Source organism: Molossus molossus, unplaced genomic scaffold (assembly GCF_014108415.1).
Source record: "Molossus molossus isolate mMolMol1 unplaced genomic scaffold, mMolMol1.p scaffold_m16_p_8, whole genome shotgun sequence".
Taxonomy (NCBI): domain Eukaryota; kingdom Metazoa; phylum Chordata; class Mammalia; order Chiroptera; family Molossidae; genus Molossus; species Molossus molossus.
Genome location: NW_023425402.1, coordinates 13,101,548 through 13,122,433, shown reverse-complemented (window position 1 = coordinate 13,122,433; position 20,886 = coordinate 13,101,548). Strand labels below are relative to the sequence as shown.

The 20,886-nt window shown below is 39.7% G+C and overlaps 1 protein-coding gene across 9 annotated transcripts in view; it reads left to right on the top strand.

The window, feature by feature from the left end:
• The window catches only part of MED20 (mediator complex subunit 20), an 80,300-nt gene that overhangs the window by 21,909 nt on the left and 37,505 nt on the right, over nt 1-20,886 (top strand). For 6 of the 9 annotated variants that reach the window (XR_004957817.1, XR_004957820.1, XR_004957822.1 and 3 more), the window contains exon 5: nt 6,048-6,129. Coding sequence is in view for 2 of the 9 variants with exons in the window: in XM_036249307.1 (XP_036105200.1) it covers nt 6,048-6,119 (72 nt within the window). In the remaining 7 variants the exon portion in view is untranslated. Of the gene's footprint in view, nt 1-6,047; nt 6,142-8,712; nt 8,763-20,886 lie in introns of those variants that run through there. The other 3 variants (XM_036249308.1, XR_004957821.1, XR_004957824.1) reach the window with 3 other exon arrangements.

Sequence of the window (20,886 nt, the reverse complement as noted above, 5' to 3'; positions counted from 1 at the left end):
TGAAATTGCACAAATGCTTTTCCTCAAGAACATTGCACTTAGGTAAGGAACAGAAATGCTTTAGGCCACATCTATAGACTAGTATTATTGCCCTGGCCAGTGCAGCTAGTGGGTTGGGCTTTGTCCCTTGCACAGGGACTTGCTGGTTCCCAATTGCCTGTGTTGGTCTTGGGCTTGATCACCTGTGGGAGGGGTGTGTAGGAGGCAGCCAACCTATGTTCTCTCTCAATCTCTCTCTCTTAAAAAAAAAAAGTATTATTGAAAAGATGTGTAAATAAAACAAATAACTTTTAGTGCTTCATCAAAGACTTCCTTAAGTAGAACAGGTATTTTTTCCTATGAATGGGTATCAGTGAAGAATAAATACCTTGACTGCTAGTACAATTTAATGCCATTGCTTTGATTTGTGCTAAGGCAGTAGCAATTTTACCTGTCATTATCTTTGTATCATTGGCACACATGTCATCACAGTGACAAGGGCAAATAATCTTATTATGAAAATAGCTTTGATCTCAGACCCCCCTGAAAGGGTGTCAGGGATACCAAAAGCTCCACAGGCCACACTTTGAGAACCACTGATCTAATAATAGGCTCACAGCACTGAGAATCTTTCCCTGCTGGATTGCTATTCTGAGAGCACCCCTTCTCTCAGTGTCTTAAGTGTCTCCAAAATCCTTCACTCAACAAAAGCACCCATTATGTGTCAGGCTTTTTGTTAGGGAATTAACATTGAATAAGATACAATCTTTATTCTCCAAGAATTTTCTTAGGCAGTTTGGGTACGAAGGGGAGAAAGTAGGAAATTAAGGAGTTATAATGTAAGATAAGAATTCCTTAAAGAAAATAACATTAAAGGTTATAGACAACAAAGGGAATGCTGAATTTTAGATCTAACTTTGAACTCTTTTTTTTTTTTTATTGATTAATTTTTGTTACAAATGATTCTCCTTTTTTCCCCCACTGATTCCCCCCTCCCCCTTCCCTTCCTGCCCCTTCCCCCGATTGTTGTCCATGTCCACTGTTCATGCCTATATGCATATAAATTCTGTTGTTCATCCCTCTCTCAGCTCCCCACTCCTTAGGGGATTGTCCTCAAACTGTTATGTTCATTATATTCCAGAAATCAGTGAGATCATATGAAATTTGTCTTTCTCTTTGGCTTGTTTCACTTAGGATGATACTTTCCAGGTCCCTCCATGTAGTCTCAAAGGATAAGAGATCTTTCTTTCTTACCGCTGCGTAGTACTCCATTGTGTATATGTACCACAGCTTTTTAATCCATTCGTCTTAACTTTGAACTCTTGAACCACATGACAAATCCTCACCAAATCAATGACCAGGTCCTCTCTTTCCATCAAATCTCTTAAAAATGCCCAGGTTAATTACCTTTGGAAATGTTTTTACGCCTAATTGTGCTTGGCTCCAGGCATTGAAGTTTCGTGCTTAGACATGCACCTGCTATTTCCCCCTTCGTATTTTATTCTTTGGCTTTTGTGCTTCTCTAGTTCATATTTACAAGTGTGTAGCCTTGTGCCAGTGTAGGTGATAACACATGTTTATTTTTTTCCTTTTCTTTATATTTAAATATAAGCCTTTACCTACCTGCTTTAGCCATGTGTTGGGTGATGTAACAGTGTTGGTCTTATTTGGGGTAACGGCAGCCCACGCAAGTAATGTCAGGACATGCACCCAACAGGCTGCTCAAGAAGGAAACCTGAGGCAGAGAAGGCTTGTAGAAATAGCCGCCGTTCTGTTTCCCTATGGTCTCCATCCCCATGATCTCCAGAACGTCTTCGGTTTACCGAGTCAAACTTCCTTGGCGGGGTTTCCATAAAACAGCTGAATCCCGGGTCATCAGTGGCAAAAGGCAGACACGTGCTCACCCGTCTGGAAGCCAATAGTAACTTTTGGCAAAGGAGCTGCCTCAGGAAATCCCACTGCTCAGAGGCTGCTTCTTTCCGAACGAACGACCCAGTTAAAACTGAGTCTTTCAACAAAAGAAAATGAAAACATAGACGGGATAGTGAGAAAAGTTTGTCCCCTTGGCAGTGGTGGGAGATCTTAAAGGAGCTCCAAAAAGAGTGCGGGGAACTGATGTAGAATTCCTTTCCTGTTCCGCGCCTGAAGGGATGGGGAGAAGGGGGCGGAGATGGGCTCGGGAGAGTCTCTGGCCCTTTAAGAAGGAGGGACAGACAGAAGACTCGGTACCTTAGGAGTCTCTTTGTCTGGAAACCTTCTTATTTACCCTCCTGTGCTTCAACCAAACTTCGACCCGCAATTCACAGCGTCCCTCTACGCCGCCGCCCCGTACGCTAGGCTCAAGTTGGCCTTGCGTTTGTGGCTGACCCTAAACTTTGCGCCCGCGGCGCGAACCCTGGGAGCGGACGTCTATACTGGGGTCGGGGCCCAGCGCTGCGCCGTTGGCGCAATGCGGAGCCCGAGGGCGGGGCTCCGGCGTGCCAGCCAATGGGCGGACAGGGGGCGGGGCCGAGTTCGGTTGTCTCGCGCCCTGGTGACAGCTCGCGCGTGCTGATGATGGCGGTAAATAGAGGGGGGGTCGAGGGAGGGGGTGGAGGAGGTGGGAGGTAGCCAAGGGGGGTAGCTACAGGGGGTTAGGGGGACCGGGACCTGGGCGGCCAGGGAGCCCATTCTAAGACTCGGAGGCGGGGACAGCAGTCTCCGGCACACTGGCCCTCCCCTTTAAAGAAGCCAAATCCACACACCGGGTGAGGGGCGACAAAGGCGGCGCGCGCCTCGCGGGCGGGAGGAGCGGCGGCAGGGGGCGGGACCGCGGCGCCGGCGGGCTGGGGGCGCCCGGGGCGGGGGGCGGGGACCGGCGGAGGCGAGAGCCGGCAGTCCGGGCGCGCGGGCACTGGATTTTGGCGGGGTGGGCGACGACTGGGTTTGGGGTACAAGCCTTGAGGAGAAGAGGGGAAAGAAAGCTTGGGAGCGGTTGCGGGGAACGGATCTAATAATGAGATGAGGATTAAGGGGAGAAAGGGTTAGAAGGCAGGAGAAAAAGCCAGCCCGGGAGGTAGGAACGAGGGAAAAACCAGGGTGGGTGTTAAGGAAGCCGGGCAGGGAATGAGGTTAGGAGGACCAAGGCTTGGCAGAGGGATCCCGGGGCTAGGTGTAAGAGCAAGGGTTTGAAGGGGGAGGCTTTGCAGGGGCTGGTAGTGGGTGAGGGTACTGGGGTAAGAGTTGCAAGTGGGCGGCCAGGAGGGGCAGAGCGGGGGTAATAGTTGGGAGCAGAGGAGAAAGTGATTAAGAGCCAGACGTGACAAGGGTGTGAACTAGTACAGAGTGAGATGAGCTGAAGGACCAGGACCGGCGGTGGGGTGGGAGCTGCGAGGTTCTGAGAAGGTATGGGTTAGTGGTGAGCAATGGATGTGAATTCTTTAAAGTGAGAGAAGATGAATGAAACACTGGACTAGCACCAGGTGGAGTTAGGAATGAGAGCCTACTGGAAGGGTGAAAGGACATAGAGATGAGAGATTGGGGTGTAAACTGGGAGGTGAAGAAACAGGGCTAAAAGCGGAGGGTAAGAGGAGCAAGGCAGAGTCGCGCCCCAGGATTTAAAGGATGAAATGAGTAGGGGAAGAGAACAGGGTTAAGGGAAACCGGAGGAATCCTGATGGATGCAGAACTTGGGTATATAATGCACAGGAGTGGGAATTAAATGTCTATGTTGTGGGAAGATACTCCAGAAGGTCTGCATGGGTGGCACGGATGCTGTAGTAAAGGACCGGGTGTAGGGAGCCTTTTTGGTGCAGAAGAGGAGGAACCATGGTGAGTGAAAGAGACCTAGAGATCGGGGGGGGAAAGCTAAGAAGTAGGTTGGGGGGGGTGGTTCAGGAAAGGAATTCTTTGTTGAGAAAAGAACTGTGTTGAAACTGTGAATCCTTTTGTCCATAAAAGTAGGAAATTCCAGAAACCTCTTTCTCCAAGGAATTTTGAATCTGCTTCTACCTTCCATTGCTTTTAATTTGACTTTTATGTCCACTTTGAAGAGATGAGACCCATTTTGATTTTATTTTGTTCTTGTCTGAATGATAAAGCATCAACTCAGGCTGAAAACCTGTGCATTTCACTAGGGTTGTGATCTTAGGAAAACAGGGTGTATTTTTTTCCACAGGGTAGCTGTGCCTGTGTAGTGTGATAGTGCTGTGTTGGAGCAGTGTTGTACCTGAAAAGCATGAGCAGGCAGAATGCTTTATCAACAGCATTTCATTTTCAGTGGAGAGCCCACTGTTACTGAGATAAAGATGAAGATCTTTTTGTTTTGATAATCAACCAGATTTCTGCCTAGTTGTGTTCAGTGGCTGGAGAATACTGAGAAATTGTTTCAGAGAAAGGCAAATAACCAACCAGGGAAGTTTGCTTGGGAAGAGATTTAAATCAGGGTTGTGAGGGCTTTGAGTTCCTGAGCTGCCTTTAGGTTTGTGTGGGACGTTTCATACTGTAGTAGGTAACTCACCCACTTAGCAAAATGGAATAAAGAAAGGGAGATTTGTAGAATAGTGGAGGATTTTGGAGAGGGATTTATCTTTTAGCATAAATAAATGAATTTATGAGTAATTTTTATCATGGAAAAAAACTTCTGTAAGATAATGCAAGCTGGAGCTTTGGACAGTTCCACTGCCTCTCCTGTTTTGTAGGTGTGAATAAAGAAGACCATATAAATATTAATTTTCCAGAAGTTTTTGATTTTTAAGACACTTTTGGAAATTAAAAGGAAGATAAGAAATTTGGGACAACATTTAGGTTATTCTTACTGAATATTTGTTTTGATGATTTTTAGTCTGAAGCTTTTACGTTTAGCTAAGTATACAAACACTTATACTTGATGGTGCCAAAGGATAGAATCTAATTTGTTTAAAGACAAATGGAAACTGTTCCTGAGAATCTTATTTGAGGTTATTTCATTAGTGTACATTCAAATACACAAAGATACTTTTTTTTTCAAAGCCATGCAAATTTTGGGTTGCTAACGTTTTGTGGGTGTTTGTGTAAAAGTAAAGATTAGGTTGAAGGCATTTGTAATAATTAGCAAAGATTCAATTTTGATTTGTGGATATCAGAAATATTGATTATTAATATATATGAATAATTTAGAATCTTAAATCTTTCTGAATTCAGCTGCTAACTGGATTCACAGATTCTGGATTCTGTTAAGCAGGTGTTCGAGGTGACTAGATTGGTTTAGCAGTTTAACAGAGGATTTTTTTGGGGGGTTAATTCTCACTTGAGGATATTTTCCCATTGATTTTTTTTTGATAGCGTGGAAGAGAGGGGAGGGAGAGAGAAACATCGATTAGAGAGACATCGATTGATTGCCTCCCACACGACCCCAACCAGGACCAGGGATTAAGCCTGCAACTCAGGTACATGTCCTTGATCAGGAATCGAACCTGTGACCCTTTGGTCTGAGAGCCAATGCTTTAATTGCTGAGCCAAACCAGCCAGGGTTAACTGGATTTTTTAAAAATTACTATTTTCGCTACTAAGTTTAAAGGAGGTTAGTCTTAAATGTTAACTTTCAAGCTGAAGAATAACTTTGGTATGAGCTGTGTGTTTCTGTGAGATGTGTGTGCATATTTCCTTCTTTACAGATGTGTTTACTGTGTTGTATTCTGTGTATGGTATTGCTATTTTAATAATGTAATTGTTTTATGCTTGGTGTTCTTATACATTATTTTAGACTTAATGATATTGATAAAGAAGAAAATATAAGCTATAAGATCAACCAAGGGAGAGTCTGTTTCAGTCCTGTCTTTTGTTTCTGTATGCTACCATAGTGTGATAAATCATCAATTCTTTGTGAATGGTTATTTTTCAGTTGATATTCCTAAAACTGAAAATGTTTTTATCAGTAAGGACTCCAGTGATAAATTTTTGTTTTTATTTGTTCATCAAGTAGAATTCTATTCAGTTTAACTTTATTTTGTTTATAATCTTATTTGCTAAGCAAATAACTTTTAAGTTTATATTTTCAAATTTGAATAAGTAGGTTGTACATAATTAAATGTCTTTTTGGTTAATCGTAGATTCTCTGGATGGAACAAAACCTTGAACAGACCTCTAGTTTATCCTGCAACTTCAATCAACATCCCACCTAAATCATCCCAGGTAGATAAAAATGTATGCTCTTTTTTATAAATCAGAGGTAATGTGGCAACCTTTGTAGATAATCTTTTCCAGCATTTAATTATTTTCTCTATAAGGAAAGTCTACCTTCTATCTAACCAGCACACACTTAATGCTATATTTATATTTGTTCTCTTGCCCCATTCTCAATTGGAGAGTAAAAATATCTGCTTACTATAGTATTAAGATGCTGATTCTTCATAAACTTAGTAACAGTATCTACCATATATAGTGTTTTTGTGCCAGATATGGTTGTAAACTCATTACAGATTATAACTCATTTACTCCTCACTTCAGTTCTATGAGGTCGGCACTATTCCTATTCCTATGTTACTGGAGAAGAAATAAAGGCTCCTTGAAATTAAGTAATTTGCCTAAGGTTATACTCAGACATTTCTATAGCTACTGGTGTGATAACTGATAATTTTTGGTACAAATAATATTTGGGGTATTTCTTTTATCAAGTAGTAACTGAACGATACATTTAATTAATCTTTCTCTTTTTTTTTTTCCTACAAAGGAAATTTCTACCAAGTGGGTGGGGATAGGATTCGAACCTTGGCATTTTGCTAGCAAAGTCTGTGATCTGATTCATTGTCTGGTATTATCTCTATTTGACTGTTGTGAAGTTATCCTTTACCATGCTCTTTTCCAGATTAAACAGTGCTGGTTTATTTTAATCCCTTAATGTGACTTGTTTGCCAGTCCTTAAATTATCCTTGTGGTTCTATTATTAACTGTTTCTCAGGTCCTTTCTCAATGGGGAACCTGAGACAAACGCCATAAGGGGTATGTCTAATGCAGAGATTACATCAAGGTTCTTACATGCTCTTAATTTTTTAATTATAAAATTGTATTTATAAGACAAAACAACCCAAGAATAATAAAAAAAAAAAGCCTAACAGCATTGCAGATTAGTGGTTACCTGTCTACCTTGTTAGCTAGAAAAAGAGCCTGTACTTGTTATATATCCTACAGGTTTGTAGTTGAAAGATTATTGCCCTGAGGAAAAATGGAACTTGGATTTCAGTGCAGATATCCATAAGCAATATCTCTTCAGACTCTTGCTGAATTTTTACTATCTTCTGTTTGTTTGCCTGTGTAAATAATATACTAAATACATTTATGCATGCTTTAATTTGGTTAAATAAATTGATGCACTCATTTTTTTTTAAAATTAAGACTTTATTTTATTATTTTTAAAATTTTTCTCTTTCAAGGATGTGTTTATTGATGTTTTTAAGAGAGAGCAAAACATTGATGCGAGAGAGAAACATTAATTGATTGTATCCTGTATGTGCCCCAACTAGGGATCGAACCTGCAACCTAGATACGTGCCCTGACTGGGAATCGAACCTGCAACGTTTTTTTGGTGCATGGGACAAAGTTCCAGCCAACTGAGCCACCCAGCCAGGGCAAGACTTTATTTTTTTAGTGCAGTTTTGGGTTCACAGCAAAATTGAGGGGAAGGTACAGAGATTTCCCATTTACCCTCTGCCCCAACACAAGCATAACCTCCCCCATGATCAACATCCCTCACCAGTGGTTCATTTGATACAATTAATTTATTCTATTATTTTATTTAAAAATATTTTTATTACATTAATTGGGGTGACATTGGTTAATGTCATATAAGTTTCGGGTGCGGGTTTCTATGTTATAAGGTTTGTATATTGTACTGTGTGCCCACCACTCAAAGTCAAATCATTTTCTATCACATATATTAGGCTCCATTCACCCCCATACCATTCTTTTAAAAAGATAACTAATGCCCAGCCTGTGTGGCTCGCTGATTGAGTGTCGATCCATGCACCAACAGGTCACTGGTCAAGGCACATGCCCAGGTTGTGGGCCCAATCCCCAGGAGGTGGCCAGCCGATATTCTCTCTCATTGATATTTCTCTCTCTCTCACTCCTTTCCTCTCTAAAATCAATAAAGAAAAATAAAATAAATAAATAATAAAAAGATAACTAATAATTAGTGTTTACTAAGTGCCCAGCATGAGCTAAGTATGTCAACAACCCTATGAGAGAATATCTGTTGTTAATACTTGATTTTTTGGGGTGACTTTTGATTTTTTTTAATGTTTCAGATTTATAGAAAAGTTGCAAAAATGGTACAAGGAACTTGTATATACCCTTATTTAAATTTGCCAGTTATTTTTGTTTGCCCCATTTGCTCTATCATTTTATTTCACTTGAGTATTTTTAAACAAGTAAATTTGAAAAAAAAATGGATATGAAGGCCTTAATTTTTATTATTATTTTTAATATGTTTTTTTTAATTGATTTTTTTAGAAAGAGAGGAAGGGAGAGAAACATTGATGTGAGAGAGAAACATTGATCAGCTGTCTCCTGCACGCCCCCTAGTGGGGATTGAGCCCGCAACCTGGGCTTGGGCCCTGACCAGGAATCGAACCGGGAATTCTCAGTTCATGGGATGATGCTCAATCCAATTCACTGAGCCATACCAGCCCGGCAAGACCTTAACTTTTGAAAGAGAAGGGAAGAATGTCTTTTTTGTTTTAAATCCTTACCCGAGGATATTTTTCCATTTATTTTCAGACAGCGTGGGAGGGAAGGAGGGAGAGAGAGAGAGAAAGAGAGAGGAAGAGAGAAAGACATTGATGTGAGAGACACATCAATTCTGCACGACCCCGACTAGGGCCAGTGACTGAACCGCAACCGAGGTACGTGCCCTTGACCAGAATTGAACCTGAGACTCTTCTGTCCACGGACTGACCCTCCAACCACTGAGCCAAACTGGTCAAGGCGGGAAGAATGTCTTGAGTGTATCAGCAAATTGATATGTATTTGATTTTAGTAAAGCAGAAGAATCAGAGTGGATTTTGTGGTGTTATGGTTTGTTCTCTTCAGTCTATTCTGGAAAATATTCTTTTACCTGTGAATGATGAGTTTGTAGGCCCCTCCCACATCAGCAAAAACTGTCATGTACCCTTTTGTTGAGGACCTCCTTAGGAGCTGGCATGGTGTGCTCACAGATGAATGGGTCCTCAGGATATGCTAAGTATTGATGATGTATGGGTGATTATTATGTGAAAACAGGAGCCACAGGGCTGTCAACACCATGACTAAGATATATTCTGAAGATCCTTTTGTAGCTTCAAGGAGTTGGAAAAGATCTAAATGCAAAATGTATAAGAACATGGGTTGCAATTCATACTAATAGGTTTGCCTTATGATAAGGGATTGAATGTAAATATTGTAACATTCTAATACCTCCCCCCAAATAACCTAAATTTTGGGAGTCTTTTCAGTTGTTGTCATATAAGGAGATTTAATTGACCCCATCCCCACTGCCACCTTCCAGCTCATCCTCATCTTTATTATTAAAATGGTACTCTGTCCTTTTGATAAAAGTGTCACCTGCAGAATGAGGCCTGTCTGATTTCAGTGAAAGACTATTAGCTGTATTCTGACAAATGTAAAATACAGCACTTGTAAGCTTCTTTTCCTTTCCCCTCATTTTAAGTGATCATCAAACTGATGAAATATAGCTTCTTACTAAGGCTGATTGTAATAATTAAAAACACTTTGCTTTCATAGGGATGAGAAAATTACAAATTAATTTGGAAAGCATTCTTCCCAGTCATGCATAATTGTTTCTGAGGCATGGGCAGTTTTTAAAGACGATAATACTGTTCCTTTGCCATTTACATGTTAATAGAAGTCTGAAAAGTAAGGCGCTCTTCTAAAATGTTCAGGGTTGTTTTTATTATATGTCATGTTGTAAACAGCATTCTGTGACAGGTATTTTCTCTCTTTGTCTTCAATTGAGCTAATTAGTAATTTACACTCTAGGAGCATCTTTTCCAACCTCAACTGTGTGAAAATGCCTGCTACTCTGTGCCTTCCATGCAGCCTGGGCTGGCAAGGATGGGGGCAGATGTTGGTTAGCACATCTGAAGGATCAAGGCTAAAATTTGTTTTTGTGTTTTTATAAATGTACAGGCTTTTGTATATGCCCTGCCCCTACTCCTTCATCTCTCCCCCCTCCCTCTGCATTTAAATAGGAATGTTATGACCTCCTGTAATCCAGAGCAACTGTCCTTGATTCAACTTTGGACTCTTTTCTATTCTGTCCCTGCCCCCACTCCAGTGCTGTGGGATTTGGGGAGGATTAGCAGGGCAGTCTGGCATAGTTTAGAGCCCAGAAAGCTGATCTTCACTGCTCCCTCCCATTATCAGAATACAGAGCTTCTTGTCATTGTCTTTATTTACTTATTTATTTTTAATCATAAATTTTCATTTATGTAATAAAAAGTATATGTATATGTATAAATATTAACATCTCTGCAAGAACATACAGAAATATGGCATTATTGATGGACTCTTTTTGTCCTATTTGAAGTTGTGGATTTATTACTTTTTAAAAAATCCTTTTGCACATCTTTTAAAGAAGAAAATCCTTTGCTAGAGTCAAAACCACCTTATAATTGTTCATTGTCTTTAGAACCCAGCGGTCCTTCTTTTGCTGGGCATGTTATGTGAGGGGCGGGAGGGCAGCACTGTTGCTAGTGAGTTAGAAAGATGCTTTTATATGACACTCGTATCCCTCCAAAGGAAGGATAGGCCCTACTTTGCGCCAGCTTTTTCAAAATGCAGCCGTGAGTGACTAAAACATAATTTATAGCTTGGCTTTAGCACTGTTACATTGGTATTCTGCTCTTCCCTGCCCCTTGGTCTATCTCTTTCAGTCTCTGACATGGGAAAGGTAATGTGTAGTATCTGTCAAGTGCTCACTTGTATAGGCCATGTGGGCATATTAAAGTAGCAAGAGCTTTTGACTTTGAAATAAAGTTGTAAGGATCAGTTAGTTTATTGAGGAATATAATATTAATTGAGAATTAAGGAATGGTAGAGAGGCGTTTACCGATTTATTAGCTTTTAGTCAAAACCTTTCTAGTACGCTAGTTAATTTGTTACTTATTTTTGCAGTTATGGATACTGATTTATCAGGATAATAAGGTCAGAGTCCCCATTAGAGTTAGAGTCCTCCTGACAAAAAAATTGTTGCCTGGAGGTGGCTACAGAGACAGTCGGATGAGAAAATGTGTGACTAGCTCAGTTCAGCCATCATTGCTGGTAGCATTATAATCATAGACATCCAGCCTCTGAGAGAGCATCAGCATTCTTGGACAGAGGACATTTCATTTATGTACGCATACATAGAGTATGTGGGCTGTATGTTTCCCTCACATTACTTCTTTTTCTGTGTTCTAATACAACAACCTATATCAATTGTCCTGATTATGTTGGGAGTTCATGGCTAGATGCTAGTTACACTCTGTGCTTTAACATCTAAAAGAGGTCAAGGGTCAGATTAATAAGCAACATATAAAAAAGCAAAATATCGTTGAAGTGGACTGATTATACAAAAAGGTGTTATGAGTAAGTAAAGGTGAGAAAGTGAATACATGACTGTGGAATTGAATATACTCTTTTCAAAGAAACATTTCTAAAATATATGGCATAGCTTGAAGAACTGATAACAATGCATTTCACTTGAAAGGTATGGGTGCTTTAATGAAGAGATCAAACTCATTTGTGGTTGGCCTCATTGTCTGCTCCATGCTAAAATCCCAAATTGGTTAAACATTAGCAGTCTCCTCAGTTATATTGTTAATGTGCTTTGTGAATATTTTTTACCTCCATATGCAGTTAAGTTTAGCCTACAACTAATAATAAATTCAAAATCTATTTAAGCTATATAAATTTAGTAATCCTAATCACTTAAATAAATATAAAATAAAATATATAATTACCATGTTTTCTTATCAGATTGAAAGATTAAATAAGTTGTTGATAGCCAGCAGTGAATGAGGATGTGGGGAAGTTGGAACTTTCACATACTGTTGATGAGAATGTATGTTTCCTTGGAGGTAAATTTAGCAATGTCTGTTGGAATTTAAAATGTTCGTACCCTGTGACCCAGCAATTCCACTTCTAGAAATTTTTTCTATAGATCAGTGGTTCTCAACTTTCCTAATGCCGCCACCCTTTGATACAGTTCCTCATGTTGTATGTGGGCGGACCTGCCAGGAGACGGATAGAGGAGCAGTGTCTCCATTCCTAAGACCATCGGAAATATGTGTTTTCTGATGGTCTTAGGCGACCCCTATGAAAGGATCATTCGACCTCTATGAAAGGGTCATTCAACCCCCAAAGTGGTCGTGACCCACAGGTTGAGAACCGCTGCTGTAGATGTATTCATATACACTTATGTGAAAACTATAGTATAAAGTTTTTCTTTATAGCATTGTTTGTTATAGCAAAAAATGAAGTTCTTCAGTTAGGACCTGTTTAAATAGTGCATGATTTGTCCACACAGTGGAATGCCTCTAAGCTGTTCAGAATGCAGTGGATCTTTATATACTGATGTTGAAAGATGCCCATTGTAAAGTTACTTTAAGAAGTCACATTATAGCCCTGGCCGGTTTGGTTCAGCGGTTAGAGCGTCGGCCTGCGGTCCTGAGAGACCTGGGTTCGGTTCCCGCTAAGGGCGCGTACATCGGTTGCAGTTTGTCCCTGGCCCTGGTCGGTTGTGCGGGTGGCAGCCACTCGATGTGTTCCTTTCACATCGATGTTTTTCTCTCTCTCTCTCTCTTCCTCTCTCTCCCTCCCACTCTACCTGAACAAAAAATGGAAAAATGTCCTCGGGTGAGGATAAAAAAAAAAAATTAAAAAAAAAAGAAGTCACATTATAGACTGATATGTATAGAATATTTCTATTTTTGGGAAATGTGAAGGACTGTTATTGAGTTGTTCCATTTTGGGGGAAGAAATAGCCACTTTTAATACTCTCTATACTTCTATATTATTTACTTTTAATAAGCATGTGAGGAAGGGGTTAACTGAGAGCATCTTCATGAAGGAATTTTCTATGGTAGTAAGGGAGAAGGAGGAGGAGGTTGGAGAAGAGAAATGATTCATTCATATGAGAAACATCAGTCATATTTTTGAGTTAAAATGTCTAGAATGGCAAAAAGAGGGAACAGAGTGGAAGTTGAGGTCATTTGGTGGCGGTTTTAAAGGTAATGAGAAAAACCTTGTATTTGATTTGAAAAATGATATATAAAATGGAGATAATAATACCTAGTCCATTAAGTTGTTGTGAGGACTAATTAAATAATGCATATATAGTCCTGCCAGTGGACTGAGTGTCATCCCATGGACTGAGAGGTCCCAGTTCGATTCCCGGTCAGGGCACATGCCTGGATTATAGGCTTGATCTGCAGTGAGGGGTGTGCAGGAGGCAGCCAATCGATGTTTCTCTCTTACATCGATGTTTCTCTCTCTCTAAAAAAAAAAAAAATCAATAAAAAAAATATTTAAAAAATGCATATAAAGTGTTTAGAACAGTGACTGACACATAGTAGGTTCAGTGTAGCTATTACTATTGAATGAAAATACATTATTTTTTGTAAACCTGAATAAATTAATGTGTTGTCTTTATTATTTACGATGATGAATCTGCAGACCCCACTGACAGATCATGTCGCTTGGGTTTTTCCAGTAGTGTGAATGGTTGGCCCAACCATTCCTATTCTTCAGCTTTAATCTTCCCATCTACTAACACTTAGTATCAAAATCTAAAATACTGAAGAGTTATAATTTTAGAGTGCTAGACATATGATGTCCCATAAGTTGCTATTGGTTTTGTTTACCAATATTATCATGTATACTAATTAACATTTGGGGGTTGTTTAAAAAAAAAAAAAAAAAAGAGGAGAATAGGTGATTTGGGGAGGAAAGCATCATTTTCTGTGCCCATGGGATGTAGAATTGATATGTCACTTTTCATCAAATGTGTTAATCAGTTTTTGTTAGCAGTGCTGTGTAATGAGCATATTAGCTACAACACCTACATTGGCAGCCAGCAGTCGGCTTGTGAAATCTTTTGGAAAACAGAAATCTGGCAAGAAGTGTTCCAGAGCATTTGAAATAGTTTTTGTGGGAAAATTACATAGAACAAAGTAGAAAATATTTCTCCAAAAAGAAATTGTTTCACCCCTGAAATCCACAAGAAAAGATGTTTTACCTGTGAACCGAGATGTGACAATGAATTTTGTAGGGCTTTAGAGTTCCTTTTTGTATTTGAACTTTTAATTTAAGTTTGTAATTTAAAGAACTTCAAGGCATATTTATATTTGATGAAAAAATTATAAGTGTAAATTTTTATATGATAAAAATTAAATTAATCTATTTTAAGAATGATGAATTTCTCACACTGTAGTATGTATTCTAATCTAAATTATTTTCCCCTTCTACTTCTAGTTAAAATGTATCTTAAAACATTTTTGAAGGTTTAAAAAAACAACCAGAAGTAACAAGAAAAGTTTATAGTTAAGCACAGTACTTGGCACTTGACGTGTTTAATACATTTTTATTGCATAGGCCCTGGACAGGTAGCTCAGTTGGTTGGAGCATTGTCCCGACAACACTAAGTTCAGGTTCAGTCCCTGGTTAGGGCACATATAAGAAGCAACCAATGAATGCATAAATAGCTGGAACAATAAATAGATGTTTCTCTTTCTCTGAAATCAGTAAATAAAAATTTTAAAACATTTTATTGAATAAATTAATGTATATTCTGAATTTGGATTTCATAGTGTGTGATTTGGGCACAGTTTAGCATTGGTGTATATAGGCCCTTTGTTCAGCCCCCTTTCTGTGCCCAATTTCCTCTCCCACTCCACAAGCACACTTTCTAATGTGTTTGCTATATGTCCGTGATTCTATATTCGTCTTTATACTTAGTGGTTTATTTTTGTGTATGAATCTTTAATTCCAAAATTTCTCATTATATCTTACTACTGTAGAATTTGGCTATAGAATTTTCCCTGTAAAAATGTTAATAGATCTTGCTCTGTTTTTTACCTTGTTTGTTTGTTTTTAATCCTCACTAGAGGATATTTTCCCACTGATTTTCAGATAGAGTGGGTGGGAGGTAGGGAGGGAGGGAGGGAGAGAGAGAGGGTGAATGAGTGAGAGAGAGAGAGAGAGAGAAACATCAGTGTGAGAGAGACACATCGATTGGTTGCCTCCCGCACCACCCCAACCAGGGCCGCAGATGGAACTGCAACCAAGGTACGTGCCCCTGACCAGAATCGAACCTGAGACCCTTTGATTCATAGGCTAACTTTCTAACCACTGAGCAAGACTGGCCAGGGCCTTGCTGTGTTTTTTACTTTTTTCACTTAGCACTGATTTAAAAGCTATGTATGTTTTTGGATGTACATGTGGCTAATTGGTCCTAACTGCAGCACAGTATTCCATGGTGTACATCCATTCCCATGGTGATGGATGCCTAGGCTACCATAAACAATGCCACCAATAAACAGTCTTGTAATTGTCCATATGGATGTGTTTGAGAATTTCTTTGGGATACAGACTCAGGAGAGGCATTGTGGCATAAGTATTGTCAGGCTTGAATGGGTGTAGCAGTTTACATCCTACAGGCATTGTATTCCCCATCACCCCTGCACCTGGTATTGTCCACAGTTCTAATTTTTGCCATTTAATAATGTCTCATGTTAATTTAAATTTTCTAATTATTAGTGAGTTTGAACATTTCTTTATATTCTAGTTAAGCTGTTTCTTTTTTGTGAATAAGCATGAAACAATAAACATAGTATTTTTAATTTATTTCCTTAAGCAGGAGGAACTTTTGATTATGCATTATATTTTGTGAGATATTGATGTATTTTCTCAAACTTTAAAAAGGGAAGAACATCATACTTTATGTAAAAGCTAAAAGTATGTTTTCTTCCTGATTGCAAGAAATGATGAAACAAACATTATTTTTAAGCATTCAACTTGAAAGCTACTAAGTATGCTACAGTTAAACCACCTGGCTAATCTATTCTCATTTTCTTCATTTATGCTGAAAATTGAGAGTAAGTGTTTTTACTAGAATAGATTTGGTTGGAAAGTGCTTCAGAACCTTAGATTTTTAAAAAACACCCCTGGACAAAAATCAATAGGAGATTATTTTTAAAAATCTCAAATCCAGCTGTTTCCCCCTATTTACAGTGCTCTAAATGTTATAAAACTGAATAAATATAGCTGGCAACACCTCTGCTTGACTGTCCATGAAGAGCCTATCACTTGATCAATAACTACAGACTTAACACTCATTGACTCTAAGTAGATGATATTAAATATGATAAACAAGTATATTATACTCCCAGTTTTTCTGTGAAAGGGCCATAGAAGATGTAGATGTAAAGTATTTGGGGATAAAGAAAAGCGTATTTCCTAATTGAGATGCCATTTCCTGGGGTCTGAAAGCTGGGTAGCAGTTATTTCAGATTTGTACATGAATCCCACCACTATTTGTTCAGTCTCCAGGAAAGGATGAGAGACCAACTCAAAATACCTTTTTCCTTGTTCCAACAGATTCACAGTGTTTGTGCTTTCCTTTCCTGAGGAAGCAATTCAGTTTTTGTTTTTGTTTTTTATCCTCACCCTAGGACATTCTTCCATTTTTGTTCAGATAGAGTGGGAGGGAGAGAGAGAGAGAGAGAGAGAGAGAGAGAGAAACATCGATGTGAAAGGGACACATTGAGTGGTTGCCACCTGCACCACCAACCAGGGGCCGAGGACAAATTGCAACCTAGGTACGCGCCCTTAGCGGAACCAAACCCGGGTCTTTCTGGACCACAGGCTGATGCTCTAACTGCTGAGCCAAACCGACCAGGGCGCAATTCAGTTTTTTAAGTCTTTTCATTTATGACTAAAATGTGATATATTAAAGTTGTTCTGTTGATTTTGGTTTAGCATCAGCTTAACTGAGTGAAAAAGGAAATTTAATTTGTGACGTGTTTGACGTGGCCATAAATCATGAACTTTTTCCAATGATATATTAATGTATGTTAAAATTTTCTTTCATTTTTATCTCTCTTTTTTTTTTTTCTTTACAGAGAGAGAGGAAGGGAGGGGTAGAGATAGATAGAAACATCAATGAATAAGAAACATTGATCTGCTGCCTCCTACTGGGGATCAGACTGGCAATGTGGGCATGCGTCCTGACGGGGAATTGAACCTGTGACCTCTTGATCCATGGGCCAGTGTTCAACCCTGAGCCACACTGGCTGGGCTCTTTCATTTTTCTCTTTTTGCTAGTGTTGTAGTTATGACTTTTGAGTAGGTATTTACCAGGAAAACATTTTTTCCTGCTCTTATTTTTTTTCAAAGTCATACTCTTTTTTAAGATGTAGAGTTTTCCAAATATTTTGATATTGCTGTGCCTTGAAATGTATTTTTCTCTTATTTGTTCCCCCTCAGAAATCTTGCTTGGAAAATCTTATTATTAGATGTGATTTTAAAACATCCTTTTTAGCCTTTCCAGAGTCTTAAAAAAATTTTTTTGAATCCTCATCTGATGATGTTTTTATTTTTTTATTTATTTTTATTATTTTTAATTTTATCTTTATTGTTGAATGTATTACAGACATTCCTCATTTTTCCCCCACTGACCCCCTCCTCCCCACTCCCGCCCCCCTCTTGCCTTTTCCCACACCGTTGTCTGTGTCCACTGGTTATACATATAAGTTCTTTGGTTTATTTCTTTCCACTCCACAACCCTCTTCCCTTTGAGGTTTGTTAGTCTAGCAACAATCTGTACTTCTTAATCCCTTCACCGTTTTCACCCATTCCCCCAACCCCCCTCCCATCTGGCAACCAACAAAATGTTCTCTGTATCTATGAGAATGTTTCTGTTCTGCCTGTTCATTTTGTCTGTAGATTCAATTGTTGATATGTATTCATTGCCATTTTGTTCATATATTTTATCTTTTTCTTCAAAAAGACCCTTCATCATTTCATATAATAATGGTTTGGTGGTGATGAACTCCTTTAACTTTTTCTTGTCTGGGAAACTCTTTATATGGTTATCGATTCTAAATGACAGCTTTGCAGGATAGAGTAAATCTTGGTTGTAGGTTCTTGCTTTTCATCACTGTGAATATTTCTTGCCACTCCCTTCTGGCCTGCAAAGTTTCTTTTAGAAATTAGCTGACAGCTTTATGGGAACTCCCTTGTAGGTAACTAACTGCTTTTCTCTTGCTGCTTTTAAGATTCTCTCTCTGTCTTGAACCTTTTGCATTTTGATGATGATGTGTCTTGGTGTGGGCCTCTTAGGGTTCATCTTGTTTGGGATTCTCTGTGCTTTCTGGGGACTTGTATTTCTGTTTCCTTCACCAAGTTAGGGAAGTTTTCTGCCATTATTGTTTCAAATAGGTTTTCGATTTCTTGTTCTCTCTCTTCTCCTTCTGGCACCCCCAAGATGCGAATGTTGGCATGCTTGAAGTTGTCCCAGAGGCTCTTTACACTACGTTCTTTTTTTGTTTTCTTTTTGCTGTTCTGATTGGGCATTTTTTGCTTCCTTATATTCCAAATCAATGGTTTACTTCTTGGCTTTACCTACTCTACTATTGAATCTGTGTAAATTATTCTTTATTTCAGTTAATGCCTCCTTCATTTCTGACTGTGCATCCTTCATTTCTGATTGGTCCTTTGTTATGCTCTTGAGGCCCTCACTAAGTTCTCTGAGGTTCTCATTAAGTTCATTGAGCATTCTTATAAGCAGTATTTTGAACTCAGCATCTGTTATGTTGCTTATCTCCATTTCGCTTAGTTCTTTTCCTGGGGTTTTGTTCTGTTCTTTCATTTGGGACCTGTTTCTTTGTCTCCTCATTTTGGCTGCCTCCTTGTGTTTGTTTCTATGTATTATTTAACAGGAGGTATGGGGCTACCTGACACCAGATGCTGCTTGTTTGAAAGAATTTAGGAAAACCTGAAGCAGGATCCAAGACAGGCCAATCTTATGGTTAAGCAACTGGCAACAGGTTGGGTGGGACTGGAAGATGGGTGGGGCGGGGCCTCAGGGAATCACCAGGGCGGGGCAACCAGTGTGAGCCAGGTTGCTGGAGTCCCAGATATGGCTGCTGTCTGCTGCCCCAGGGAAGGGCTCCCCAAAGGAACAAAGGCCTCTCTGATAGCACGTTTGTCCTGGAGAAAGCCCTCACTCCAATGCCAAACAGCTCAGTTCTTCCCTGTATGTCTCTGGTGCCCCTCGAGCTGCCTCCCCTCCAAGCTTAGAGGGAGAGAGTCCGATAAGTCCGTGCGCGGGCCCTTTAAGGAGCTGCCTGGGGCTCCAGCTGCATCAGCTTCCCTGAGCCTCAGTTCCCACTGGTTTTTCCAGCCAGAAGTTATGGGGACTCTCTTCCTGGCACTGGAACCCTGAACGGGGCGCGCCTGGTGTGGGACGGGGACCCCTCAGTCCTCAGGAAGGACCTTCCCAGCCTAGGTGTCCTCCTAAGTTTTATCCGCCACATGTGGGTGTGGGACCAGCCCTGTGCACCTCCGCCCCTCCTACCAGTCTCTGTGTGGCTGCTTCTTTAATTCCGTAGTTGTAGGACTTCCATTCAGCTTGATTTCAGGCAGTTTTGAATGATGGTTGTTCTGTAGTTTAGTTGTAACTTTGATGTGGTTGTGGGAGGACACGATACCGTGTTTACCTACACCGCCACCTTGACCGGAAGTCCATGATATGTTTTTATTGATTTTAGAAAGAGAAAAAGGCAGGGGGGCAAGAGAGAGAGAAGCATCGGTATGAGAGAGAGACATCGATGTGAGAGAGAAACATCAATCAGTTGCCTCCTGTATGTACCCCAACTGGAGATAGAACCTGCACTCTAGGTATGTACCCTGACTGGGACTTGAACCTGAAACCTTTTGGTGTATGGGACAGTGCTCCAACCAACCGAGCCACCTGGCCAGGGCAAGAGACTTAAAATTTAATATTTATGAGTGCTAAGCCTATATAAAGTATACTTACAACCTGCTCCCTTCCGTGCAACATTCTGCCTCTCAGGGCACCTTTATTTTTTTACTCTTTGAGTTGTTTCTTTTCATATTCAATGCCATTTTTTCTAAACAGTGGGCTTAGACTGCTATTTTTAAAAATCTGTACAGATTGTTCTCTAGACCTGCATGACTGTCATCCTGGGATCTACCTTCCTGCATACTCTAGGTATTTCCTTCATCTCCCTGTGTTGGGACCCCCTGTTTCCTGGACCCATATCTTCCTCCTTTATTGTTTATACTTTAATTAAGCAATTCCTCCATAAAGTTCCTAAGGAAAAGGTACATAGGATATAAATTTGTTTGTGAAACTGCATGTATGAAAATGTCTTCATTTTCTCCCATACTTGACATATATATAGTTTCCTTGAGTATAGAATTCTAGATTGGACAGTATTTTCTCTGAGTTTAACAAGCATTGCTCTGTTGGTTTCTTGCTTCTATTACTGATAATGAAAGTCTGACAGTGTTCTGAGTCTTGATTTTTTTCCCTTCCTTGGTTGCTTTTAGGATCTTATCTTTATCCTTGATGATGATCATCCTCATTGTGGGTCTTGTTTTATCTGTTTTGCTAGGCACACTGAGGGCTTCAATTTGGATTTTTCATTTCTGAGATTTAAAAAAATTGAAACCAGATTCCTCCTTCTCCCCCAGTTTTTCTATTCTTTTTCTCTGTAACTTTTATTATTTGTATTTAGAACTTAAGGACTGATGGGTCCTTTAATTTTCCTAGCTTTTCTATTTCTTATCTTTTTTTCTCTTTGTTCTACTTTCTCGGAAGTGTCTTGAACTTCATCCTCAGACTCTTCTAATGAGTTTTATATTTCTACTATCCTATTTTCAAGGGTT